At 38.7% G+C, this 13,933-nt stretch overlaps 1 protein-coding gene across 1 annotated transcript in view; it reads left to right on the forward strand.

Annotated features, from left to right (window-relative positions):
• Positions 1-12,580, forward strand: part of LOC148159494 (uncharacterized) — a 56,128-nt gene extending 43,548 nt beyond the window's left edge. The window contains exon 3 of the mRNA XM_088006752.1: positions 12,489-12,580. Within this exon, the coding sequence (XP_087862878.1) occupies positions 12,489-12,580 (92 nt within the window). The remainder of the gene's footprint in view (positions 1-12,488) is intronic.
• Positions 12,581-13,933: the final 1,353 nt, after the last annotated feature.

The following is a 13,933-nucleotide window of genomic DNA, read 5'->3' on the forward strand; positions in this document are numbered from 1 at the left end:
TGCTGTGGAAATCATCTGTGATTAGCTTGTGACTAGCTTGGCTTGTTCAGTCTACTGCACCCAAGTAATCTGGGTTTACACTACACAAAGGCTATGACGGTTATTAAAAATCCTCAACTATGTCTTTGAGATAAAAAGAAAACAGATTGTAGAGTAAATTAGACTTGAACATCAATATCAAACATATCAGATGTAAATTAAACCTGGTAGCAAAGTATGAAGGAAAAGCGTCACCTCCTGCAACTGTGAAGTCTATTCTTTGGGAAGAATTACTTATTTAAATTTCTTGTACAATATGGATGAAATGTGACTGTATGAGTCACTTTATGAAGGGTAGTCATTTTTTTATTTTTTTTACTAGCGAGGATAGAAATATGTCAGCCATTTAGTTGGTTCTGGCCAGACTTCTGTCTCATTCTCACAGCCGGAGCTGGCATCTGCCGCTCCGTGAGGCGGAACCATTATGTCCAAGAAGGGCAAACAGAGCACACGGATACGGTAATTGTTTCTACGCTCTGCGGTGTGTGTGAGTGTGCATGCGTGTGTGTGTGTGCGCGCGCACACTGCTCTGGCTTCTGCCAGGAGTGCTAATTGAATGTGAATGCATGTGCTGAGAAATAGTATGGAACTTTATCCTGTAGCTTTCAGACTATTCCTCAGTACTATGTTTTTGAGGTAACGAAGATCGAATTTTTAAAAAGATTCATATACGATAATGAAGCAGCATGACAGAGTGGGGATAAACCTTAAAAAGCCATTGGCTTTGTTTCCATTGCAAACGTGCACAAAACTAATATTGAAAAAACTCAATTTTGCAATTGCGGCATTTCCATTAGACGGGAAACCCAAATAAAATCACATGTAAATAAGTTTGTTCATGTGATGTGTCATTAAAAAACATGCTGCGCCATCATCCTCCTACCACTTCCTGTCGTCTTTCTGCCAGTAATAACATCTGGTTGTTGGTCTCGTGGTTCATGTGATGCAAAAGTGTTTCCATTACAGTTTTACCAAAAACACTAATTTCGATATAGACAAAAAAAATAACGATACTCCCTCATCTTAGTGTTTACAACTTTTAATAAAAAAAATTAGTTTTTCAAAACTGTTGTATTTTCATTAAACAAATTTATTTTCATAATTCCAATTTGCGCAATTATGTTTTCTACTGTGACACTAAGCTCCGGTAAGCAGGGGATGTAAAACAGATATGATGTAATTAAAGATCAGCAGATTTGTTTTGTAAAACCTTCACCTGCCACAACCTGTTTATCCTGATCCTGATTTTTCTCAAAAACCATTAGAGAAGCGTTCATATAATTTCTACTAGCCTTTTTACTGTGAGTAGCCATATTTATTAATATATAGAAAAGGCAAAATTACACCTTTATGACAAGACAATTTGCTGTAACGGTTTGTGATAAAACTAAGAAAACATTAGTACACACTTTAGCGTCTTACATTAGGAATTACCCAGGTTACCACAACCAGCAGTCTTACAGTAAGAGTGTTTATACGTCTTCTCATAGGAAGTTGCGTTACAGTAACTACATTTCCAAAGGGCCAGTACAACAGGATGAGATGTTGACTTGTTCACTTCTTGTATTTTTATGACAAAACTAGCAGTGGGATTCGATGATTATTATTATTATTATTATTATTATTATTATTTATTTTATTTTTATTTATTTTTTGGGGGGGGGGTGGAAGTTTCTGTAATTAATTGCATTTTAATCAAAAACGATAAACTGACTTTGAATTTTAACGTTTAAGGAAATCAATTCAAAAACTTTTTGTTACTGCTGATTTACTGAATAAGTAAGACATACGAGTTCAATGACAAAAGTATTTATTGTTTTTTTAATCTGTTATTTAAGTTATTAAATCATTAGATTGGTGCAAACTGCTATTCTACCCATTCAGCTTTCCAGTATTTCTGAAACCCCTAATAATTCATGGAAGTACTTAGAAAACACAATTTGTCAGAAATATGCACTCTAGAATTAGCATTGGGGACGTCTGTGCTGCTCCAACCTGTTTAGCTTTGAGATAAATAGCTTCGCTAACATGCTAACTCCTTTTAGGACTACTTGAACACAACAATAACCTTTTCCAGTGTCCAATCAGATCATTTCTTCCATGCATAACGTGGAAGAAATAACTTGTTTTAATTTTAAAAATCTGGAACCAGTATTTTTTAAATCAGTATTAAGGAATTATTGACTTAGGACAAGCTCCTATATCTTGCTTAAAAGTTACATGTCAGTTAATTTCATCTTATTTCTAGTGTGCTAAAATAGTTGCACGAGAAACCAGACACAAATACTTTAAGATTTTGCGATTTTGCAGTGTAGTTGCCCTTTAGGTTTTACACACAACAATATGCTTGACATACATATGAAGACATGGCATTTGGCTTTACTTATCAGTGAAATTTGGGCCCCTAAACAACAGCATAGAGAAAGAAAAGGCTCCAGGAACCTGACAGAGTACAACCCAGGCTGAACTGATAGATGGGAATATTATAGAAGCATGCACAGCACAATTCTGGGAGCTATTTTCAGATTGATGTGGGTTGTGGGTCGGCCCTGTCTTCTCCGCTGCCTCACTCCAGATTTTCCTTGTCACACACCTCTGAGTCAGACAGCGACAATCACAACTTAAACTGCATTATCTGGAAATCTGGGCTCACAATCTCCTTCTGCTAAACTTTGGAGAGACCAGAGCAGGAAAATGAGGGGACCACGTCCCAGTGCACTTCTGTCAGCCCGATGATGAAGCGTTCATGTTTTCAGCTCTTCCTAAACACCGAATTCCTAAGTAACTTGAGAGAATTTAAAATAAAAACGGTCCTCGGCACAACGCACAGATCCAGTTGGAGGCCGACTCGCGCTTGGCTTTCCGTCTGTCGGCGTGAGTGGAATTCATTCCGGGAAAAGCAGAGGTTCCAGCGTGCGCTCCGGTAACAAGCAGAGGCTCATGGTGTGAGCCTCGCCCCGCGGTGACCCCTAATGAGCCGGCAGCCTCCTGCCAGAGGCGGCCGGGCTGCTGCACTTGTAATGAGCTGCTGTTTTGCTGCAGGCCTTTCAGATGAGCCATGGAGCTGTCGTTGGCACCGCAGGACATGAGCAACTCTGGCAGATGATGCAACTCTGTGGCCATTTTAATGTTTTTATGACTTATGTGAACAAACTTAGTCACGTATCATTTTATTTGTGTTTCTTATTTAACACACAATTGCGAAATTATGTTTTTTCAACGTTAAGTGAAATTCAGCTAACTTCACCTGGCACTAGTTAGCTGAATATTGACAAAGTTTGTGCACATTTGTAATAGAAATGCAGCTCTCAGACCCCGACTGACTGTCATATAACACCTTTATGGTCGTCTGAACTTTTTCCATAAAAATGTGGAAAAAATGATAACCTTGCTGATGCATTTCTATCCTGGAACTAGGAAAGGACTTAGAATTTTATCAATATGTTTTAGTCCTATCGTGATGACAATAGAAAACTATTTATTACTTCTCTTTTACAACAAACATAAATGCTGCCCTTGAAAAGCGTCTCTATTTGAAATAAGCTCCTTCAGGATGAAACGTATCAGTGATTCATATCAATCTGCACATTAAGACTTAACTGATTCATATTTATTTTTAATTAACTGATATTTTTATGCTCTTGTGGGAACAGTAGAGGAAATAGCAAAAAATAAAAAACATTTTAGTCCGTTTTTCTTTTTTGACATTAAGTGAAATTTATTGTGACGACAATATATCAAAATTCTTACCATGATAAGAAATTGTCATAATAAATTATAAGCAACATGATAAATACCCACACCCTACCTGGAACATATTTGCAAATGTTGACATCAAAAGCAAAAAAATAAATAAATACATTTTGAATTTCATTGCTTTTCCTTTTTGATTTTGATTTAGTACATAACTTGGAAGTAGAATGGGAAGAATGGTTTTCGAACAAAATTTTAAAAGTCAACTTCTTTTAGTCTGATTAATGAGATTCAGTGAAACTAACTCCCTGTTTTATGTAACCCAATTAACTTTAGCTTTGGAGGGGCTGCAGAGATTCATGAATCAACAGGATGGTTATCAATGTGGAAGGAAGACATTTTTACATGAAAGCTAAAAGAAATCCAGTTTGTAACGAGCAAAACCTGTTAGGAGGCTGTGAAAAACTTGGTTTAGGCAACCACAGCACTTATGTATTAGAATGGCCCAGTCAAAGTCCAGAGCTGAAAACAACATAAGCATTTGTTGTAATGCTTATGTTCTTATGCTTATATTATGCTGCTGTTCTCCATCTAGTTTCACTGATATGTTTGGATAATTCTGCAAAGAAATCTTTCCATTTCAGTTAGCTATAGGCGGTTCTAGACAGGGGCCAACAGGTCCGGGCCCCTGCTTTGGCCCCTGTACTGAAGACATAATACAAAATCAATAGTCTTACCATGTTTTTTTTTTTTTTAGAAAACAGGGCACACAAATTTGTTTTGCTTTTCTTTCTGATCTGTCATGTAAAACATTGTATTAAAGTAGTCTGCAGACACATATAAACTTTAAATTTTCTAGAAGATTTTAACAAAAATAATTCAAAGGAAAAAAAACATAAATATGCCTACAAGTCAGAAGTTTGACAATATGTCAAATTTAAGTCATGAATATTAATATTGGTATCGGTATTGGTGATACTGGCCCTGTATTTACTTGTAATGGATTTATACCAAAATATTCCATATTACACAGCTCCAATAGAAATTGTCACTGATTCTATTCACAGTTTTACACTAAAAATCAATAAAAACAAAAAAAGAAGCAGTTCTTTGGTTCGTTAGCTCAGTCAATATTTTAAGTGATGAAATATTGCCCTTTTTTTAATTACTCGCGGTTTGGTTCGGTGCCTCCATGATTAGCCCCTGGTAAATTTGTTCTAGAACCGCCACTGCAATCCCTAGATGTAAAGCTTGTAGACACCAAAAAGGTTTGCAGCTATAACTGCGGGAGGAGGCGGTTGAACAAAGTATTGATTTAAGGGACTGAATATGACTGCACGTCACTCTTTTTAGATTTTCCCATTTAAAGAATTAAAAAAAAAAACTGTTTTGGTGTGTAATATAAAATCTTAACAAAAGATGATGAAATCTGTGACTTTAACGTGAAAAAATATGGAAAATTTCGAGCTATATGAATACTTTTCCATGTCACTGTACAGTGAGGATTATTTATGCTCAGACTTATCGCTAATTTCGCAGATTTTAAATAATTTTTAGACGTAGCGGAAAGTAAACCTTACACCAGTTTTTTACATTCAGGGACTGACTCAAAGTGTGATGTGACAACCTGCTGGATGACCGATGGATTTCTCCATAAAGCTCTAGTTTTAAACAGAACCAGTCAATCACCAGGTTTGATCTCGATAAGCTCAGCCGCCAGCGTGCATCTAGCCCCGGCTGCCGTGTCCAGGTCTGCAGGATGCGTTCCGCGCTGCAGACACGCAGCCCCTCGCACGCTGGGAGACAGGCTGCAGCCCGACGTGCAGAAAGTTAACACCCGGTCTCCATCTGGACACACGGCGCCGGGTCAGAGGCACAATAAAGCTGCTGGTGCCGTGATCTGACCGACCACGTGTGTTTTTGTTTTACCTGACACACTTTGAGCTCGCGGGGAAAAAAAACAAAACAAAAAAACACAGCCAACATCTCGGAAACACAACAATTCCACTCACCTGCGCTGCGCATCGGCTGCACACGCACATCTGCAGATGTCCTGTTTGTCTTCCCGTCCTCCTGTCTCTCTGCCCCTCTCCCGGTTAGACTGTCATCAACCTCTGCAGCGGAGCGTTCGGTTCAGTCGGGAGGAATGAAACAAGGGACGCCGCCACGAGATTTCTGAAGCGGTCGCTTTTCCTCTGCCGGGGTTTTCTCGCTCTCTCGCGGAAGGGAAACTTTGCGGATTTGGGTTACACGAAATTAGAATTCATGCAGCAGAAATCGCGAACCGCATCCCGTTATGTGTTGAGACTCCTGCCGCTGCGCTCCCGGTCTGCTCCGCTCCGCTCCTCTCCTCTCCTCCTCTGCTCTGCTCCTCCCGGCGGTAGGAGGGCGGTGCGCTCCAGCGGTGCATGCGTGGCACGAACGGCCGAAAATTCACCTGTCACCGCCGGATACAAGCGCATCCTGATGTCCAACACAGACGGTCTGGAGATGGATGAACCTGCAGGGGCGATTTTTTTTAGTTGTTTCTTTTTTTTTTCTTTCTTTTCTTTTTTTTTTTGAGGGGTAGGGAGGGTGCGGTGACTTTCAGGGGTTTAGTGATGCTGTTAAGGGCTGCAGCAGATAATCAAAACTGGCACAAAAACAGACATTTGTATAAATTAAGAAATAACTTAATAGTTAAATGGCAAAAAATGTATATTTTATAAGATTAAGTAAAAAGTAATTACTGTTGAATTATGAACAGGTATAAAACAATGCGTTTATTATACTTTATGTCTGCATTATAGAGTTTAGACTGGGCCTTAAAAATTCAGCCCAAGCTCAATGGCATTTTGTCTGAGCTCAATCTGACCCAACTAATTAACTGTAATTGTAGGCCCAAGCCCAAAGTAAACCAGACATATTTTATTTTATTTAAGATTTTACACCTTAAGCATTTTAGCATTCATCCAGCTCCATCTCGTCACTTGTGACCGCAGGCTGAGTCAAGCACAATTCATCTGGGATGTCAGATTGATAGGAGGGGAGCAAGGTGGGGCTGGCTGCCCATTATACTCTATTTACACTATAGTAAATAGATTAACACAACTTTATATTGTTCATTCTCGTTTAGTTTTCTCTGTTTTGTGTCTATTGCAGGCTTATTAAATGGGCCACAGAAGCCCAAACCTGACCCAATCCGACCATTAAGGAAATCATTTTGGCCCGTTCCAACCCAAGCTTTGGGTCGTGTTAGGCTCAACCGCTCTACTTTCAGCTGCCTGAAGGTGCCACATTCAATTGCTCCAACAAAGACCTGAACGTATAAACACTACCTGAATATCCAGACACCATGAGGCCCAGGAAAAAGATGGCTTCTGGGTCACAAAGACATGTGGTGTGGAAAGTATTAACCTTAAAGCAAAAGATCTTGTGAAGTTGATGACTGAAGTCACACTGAGAAACCGTAGTTCTGTATCAACATGGTCTAAAATGGATCTTCCAAAGAGACATCGGTCCTAAGAGTATCACCAGATTTGTTACTATATGCCTCAGAAACAGTCATTGTTATATGCATGCTGCATTCTGTTATGTGGACACAGATTTTTATCTTAATTGTTTACAAAGATTTACTGTCCAGTTCAAAAACGAAACAGTCTTAGATGTAAGGCTCACTCATATGTGATTGAACTATAAAAGACAATCACTGTTGAATTTTTACTTTTTTTCCACAGGTTCAGGATGTTGCATGTTTGAGAGGTAGCCTAGCCAGAGACCATTCTTGTAAAGTTAGAGCCATGATGCCCAAACTTTTATGTCAAGAAATCAATTTTCACCTAATAGGGGTCTGAAGGACTTAATGGAGCTTTTGTCCCATGAAGCCTTCAAAGGCTTTTGTTACCTTTCAATACTGATGAAGGGGAGATAACAGGGAGAGTGGAATTGAACCAAGCCTCGTTTTGACAGGGACCCTCTTCAGCAGCCTAAGCCCAAGATTAGGAAACAGCATTCTCACCCAGTTTTCATTCGCCTTTTCTTTCTCTTCTGAAAAAACTATTTCTCTCCCTAAGACCACCTATAGCTGGGAAATACAAGCCAATGTCTTATACAATTAAAAGAGCTCGAGAGACTAGAAAGAATTCAGTAATGGACTCAAACGTTGGTCAAAACATTGTATTTTTTGGAAGAACAAACCGTTTATTTTCTAAAATGCTGAGGGGGGGGGATGGTATATTTCTTTTTATATGTTTCCAAAACTGGCTTGTTCTGGCTACTTCACTCTCAGATGTGAACTATTCAGTTGCATGTCAAGTTCACTGGCCAAACATGGCAGCAGAACCACATATTCAACAATTAACTTGACCCTCAGGTTTTCAGACCTCTACACCTTCTGACCCTGTCCATGAACACCTCAAACAGGATCTGGGACAAGGGGCAGCACCGCTACACTCCAACTCACTCTGGAAACTAGTTCAAAATTATGCTTTGAATGTGAACACAACTCTTACTCTGGCTATGCTAGGACTGGCTAATCCTTAAAAGGATCCCTGGCACCATGTACTCCCATGGCACTGCCCACAAAATGTCTCAGGGAACATATTCATAAGTCTTCTCTAGGTTCATAAAGCTTGTGTGTACTATGATCCAACTTCCCATGAGCACCTTAGCAGTTTGGCACAGATAAAGATCAGGTCTGCTCTTCTATGGCAAGGACTAAAGGCCATACTGCTCCTACTGTTCCAAACACACTAGAGTACGCTTTTCCATGGAGACTGAGACGTTGTTTCCCTTGATAGTTGGGACACAGTTTCTTAGGGTTCATTCACACCAGCCATCTTTAGTCCGGTTTAATTGGATTCTTGTTCATTTGCCTAGAAAGTCTGGTTTGTTTGGAGAGGTCTGATGCAAACTTTAAAAACTTTAACCCTACAAACCTAGGTAGGGATAAAGTTCAGTTTAAGTAAACTGTGGTGTGAATGCCAAGCGAATCAGAGGCCACTCATTCCAAAAGCAAGAAGAAGACTAAAGCTAGCACGTGCCTAGTGCTAGTTGGAGAAATGGTTTGTGTTCTTTTACCAAAGACAAAAGAGAAATCCTACACTGCTAAAATCTGAAGCCACTCCATTTTTGTTTAGTGAAGAAGAAAGTTGTGCTCAATTTCTTCAGAGACGCTTTTGTGTTGTTTCCTTCAGTGGTTTTTGGAGCAGTGCCACCACTGGGTGGAGGGGTGAACAGGTTTGTCAAAGTGTTCAGTTCCTTTAACATAGCGCAGAGCTAAAACAAACTGCACCAGCTGACAAAGTAACAAACGTGGCAATTTTGGTCCCCAGTTGGACCAAGTCTACCAGACTATCCGATTATATTCCCTTGGAAAATGAAAGAATGCTGTAAAAGTGAGAAAATAACCCAAATTTGACAGAGAGAGAGCAAACTTGGAGACATTTATCTGTCAAAAAAAGGCCATGAAAGTTATCAATTTGTCTCCAATCAAAAGTGTCTAAGCTGAGTATGCTAAGTATGACTGATTGGGAAAGTTCAGGGAAATCAGCAGCCAGTTGGAGAAAGCTGCTCAGAGCGCCAGTTAGGGTCACATTTAGGCTAATCTATTTACATGCATATTCATATCTGAATCACAAATACCCCGGTATGCATAATTAAATAGAGCAGAAGCAGATCCTACTGTGACCACAGAATAACAGGACAGAGGATATCTACAGCAACATGAGCGTATTCCTGCACATGATGAAAAAAATTAAAGCTACTGACTAATCTTATAATAAAAGCAGTCTCCATTATAAAATGCAGGCACCTGCCTTATGTGAGTGCATATTCAGAATTAACACTGTACAGAATGAACAGATCGGTGTTTCTCACCTTTTCCCAGTGTTCCATCTTTTCATGAACAAGTTGTCAATCATAGGGAAATGAAAAGTGTATTTAGCAAAGGAGGAGTTGAAAAATGTTCATGTCCTTCTCAGTGGAAGAACGTACTAGACAAAAAAAAAAAACACATTTAGGATACTTTTAAAAAAAAAAATCATACATAGTAGGACTGAAGAAATTGCAAATTCTGATCAAATTGACAAAGTTTGGCAATGACCATAAATCTGGATTTTATAAATCCTCTTGAACACACCTGTTCCAGTGTTCTTTAGTCACCTCCTTCAGAGCACACTGATGAAAAAAATTATATATATATATATATATATATATATATATATATATATATATATATATATTTATTTATTTATTTTTTTCTCTGACCAGCTACTTAAAGGGGCAGTATTACGTGTTTTCCAGGCACATAGTCCCATTTTATAGCACAATCAAGAATATGCTACCTTCAGTCTTCAGTTGTTATAAAAATGCTAGATATATCAAATGTGACATAAAAGAAAATACACTTTGTACTTTAAAGCCTTGAAATTGACCCTCTGTCTCTTTAAGAAATCCCTGCTGTTTCTGAAACTCCTCCTTCAGAAGTCATAACAATATGGCTCTCTATTAACCCTTTAACAATGTTTTTGCCCCCAATTTGCTCTGACAAGTAGCTTATAATGAGCGCAGCCGATGTGCAGTTCCACCAGTTGTTTGCTAATTGCTGCTGGCTAGTCTGAAGGAGACTAAGGAGAGAATAAATTATTTTTCAAACATGCTTGAAAGAATGTAGGCAACACCTCAGGTATTTTTTGAGTTAATATTGTAATAACGTGAGCTTTAAAGCTCAAAAAATTATTTTACATAACACTGTCCCTTTAAGATTCATACAGAATGGATGAACACATAATGAGTTACCTCCACCAAGAAGACACTAAATATTTAGAACATTTTGCCAGAACCTAACTACAAAACACCTGGACATGTATCGCCATGAAAAGAGGCCTAAGGACAGTAAAGTTATTTTCTTATGTCATTACAGGATAAGATTCTTACCATGTTTCTAGCTGTCTTTTGCATATCGGCGAGTGAATTATAATGGTAGAAAAATGACAATATGTGACAGCCCATTGTGAGTTTCGTCTGGGTGAGCTCTCTGAACTCTGAAAAAATCTCATTGTGTTAACAACGATCTTGGAATGCAAGCTGACTACTGAAAATTGCATTACTATTGTCCAGATTTATAACAACCCTGAGGGATACAAACCAAATTCAGCTTCCCTCAGCTATCACCACGCATAGTTTTTTTTTTTTTTTTTTTTCTTTTTCCCCGCTGGAATAATGTCTGTTCGGGGGAGAGCTCACAGGCTGAGGAAGGGTTTAAGATAAGTCAGACTGACAATTACTGAAATGACACATCTTGACACATCAGACCTTCAAACAGCCACTAATGAATCATAATAGCCTGGCCAGAAATAGCTGCCCTTGCAACAGCCAAAAGCCTCCATGTCAGCTTAGTTTTGAATCCTAGCCATAAGGAGTGTCTTAAGTTCATCTGTGCTCTAAAGCTAATCAGAAACACTCCAAACAGGCTTATAGTAGATAACCCAGGTATGCTAGGAGAATATCAGCAGCTGGGACAAAGAATTAAAGTGAGCAGAATGACTTTCAGCTCTAATGAGTAGAAGGCAGCACAAAGGGGAAGCCATGTAATTCCAGGGGTGAGAGGCAGGGGTGGTCCTAGCCTGTTAGTTGCCCTTGGCCAACATGCTCCACTGTGGCACATTTACATTATCACGTATCATCATTAGTTGTGTTTCCATTGACCATATCATTGCACTTTGCAATTATGAAAATAAATTACCTTTGTGATTTCTAAAAAAAACTCAGCTGTCAGCTGTATTAAACATTGACTGAACAGAAAATTGTGGATTTCTCACATTATCAGACTTAGACATATTTACAGAATATAACAAAACAGGTACCTCTTAGGTTGCTGAATAGAAAAACTGAAAAAGAATAAAACATGTGAAACACTTAACATCCCATGAACAGAGAGATGTTCATAGAGAAGTATAATCTGTGGTTACTCTTGAAATAAAGTTAAAATGTATCTCCATGAAGTGCATTTATGATAGCCCTGTAATTTTTGGACGAAGCTGAAGTTGGTGTTCAATTCCAGCTTCCAATCTCTAAAGGGGGATTCCACTTAATTTTTCACTACTTTCCGCATCTTTAAACAACTCTAGTTTAAAAACTACTACACCTAGAGACTTGAAACCTGGACTAGATTATTCTGCTCTGATAGCAGAATATTTATGACCATGTTTGGGATTTGTGAAACTTTTATCTGATTTGTGAAAACTCAATAAAGTTAGATTTTCACCATTTTTGGCACCTCTTTCATTACTACAACTGCTCCAGGTTTGAAGAGTCTAGGAGTTGTAGTTTTTTTAATTAGAGCAGTTGTAGTTTGTGCCAAAAATGGTGAAAATCTAACTTTATTGAGTTTTCACAAATCAGATAAAAGTTTCACAAATCCCAAACATGGTTTTAAATATTCTGCTATTAGAGCAGAATAATCTAGTCCAGGTTTCAAGTCTCTAGGTGTAGTAGTTTTTAAACTAGAGTTGATTAAAGATGCGGAAAGTAGTGAAAAATTAAGTGGAATCGCCCTTTAGCTATCGGAAGCTGGAATTGGAAACCAACTTCAGCTTCGTCTTCAGCTTCGTAGGTTGATAAGTTGACTCTAGTACACCATTTGGTTAAACGTTGTTAAGTTGAATCCTTAAGGAGTTTGCTGAGTGTTTGTATTTCTAAACAAAACCCCATAAAGTAAATTTTTCACTTTATGGGGTTCCCTTACCGGGCTCTGTTTGATTCGTTTCTCTTCGCAGTTCTGGAAACCGTCCTCCGCCACGTATCTACAGGCTCGGTTAAAGATACCAGCGGCGCCCTCTGCTGGATGGCGGTCACGCTACAACGCTAAAAGAAAGTCAAAGCGGACGTTGCCAGTTAATCGATTGAAACTCATTTCAACCTAATAGACCATTAATCAACAATTAAGTCTATTAATTGTTGATTAATAAATGTATGGATGTATATGTTTCATCCAAAGGAGAACTTTTGTTGTATTTATTATTAAAATTAAACCAAAATATTTTCAGGACACAACATTATGCTAATTTGAAGTTGTTTATTAGCAGCACCGTCCCCTGGAAATCAGAGATTACTAATACCTGAATAATTCCAGCTTCTCCTCCCTAAGTGATCCATTTAATACATACAGTGATGCTCCTACTGGTGCTGTTGATGACGGCTGCTGGTTCCGCTGTGAGGCTCGGTGTTATTCCCTCCGCTACGTTCCACATGTATTATGTAAGAGGCTGCTGTAGAGGACCAGCAACAAGTTTGTGTGAATGCATAAAATACAAGGCAGCTCCCCTGGGCAACTGTCACACTGCGAACGCGCCACTTTGTTTGGCTTGGTGGGAGCAAACAACGGGTCATGTGTGGATTATTTTAGGATTCTAGCTCCGTTTGTCTGTCCTCTTTATTTAAATAAGCATGCGGAAGGTCCAAGGGCTACATCCTGCCCTCTTCACATGGAACCTACTGAATCAAAGTAATGAATTACAGAAAGTTAAAGGGCGTTTGGACCGCAGGAGAACAAGATTCACTGAAGCATTTCTTGTTATTTTCTGAGCTATTTACAAAATGTGTTTTGATATTAAAATCAAATATTAGAAATCAAGGTGTTTTTTGTGAACGTTGACCTGAACTGAAGCAGTAAGGCCTGCAGTGTGTTAGATGTTATTTTCATTCTTTTCTAACTAAGCCTGGAGGAAAGATGGCTTTTTAGGGCCATAGTAAATAGAAAAAAATTTTTTAAATTTCCACCAAACAACTCAGAATTTTTTAGATTAACCTCAGGAGAAAAGAATGAAATGTCTGAGTTTCTAAAGACAAAAAAAAGCTTGACTTTTGAAACCGAGAAATTTCCAACTTTCTTCTAGACCAGGTAGTGGAACTGTAGCGCAGAGGAATTTTGGGTAAATACAACCAAAACAAACACGTGTCTAGCGCTAGCAGAAGAAATGGTTTGTGGTCTTTTGCCAAAGATAAAAGAGAAATCCTCCATCTGTTAAAATCTCACACCAGTCCGGTTTTGTTTGCGCTCCATGAAGAAGGAAGTTGTGCTCAGTGTCTTCTTCAGAAGTTTTTGTGTCACTCACGTCAGTGATTTTTGGTGCAGTGCCACCACAGGCGAGGAGGTGAACAGGTTTTTAAATTTGTTTGGATCGTTTGACAGTTCGATGTGAAAGAGAACCACAGCAGCTGA

Source organism: Poecilia mexicana, unplaced genomic scaffold (genome assembly GCF_051168715.1).
Source record: "Poecilia mexicana isolate PSO_F unplaced genomic scaffold, ASM5116871v1 scaffold_6, whole genome shotgun sequence".
NCBI classification, from domain to species: domain Eukaryota; kingdom Metazoa; phylum Chordata; class Actinopteri; order Cyprinodontiformes; family Poeciliidae; genus Poecilia; species Poecilia mexicana.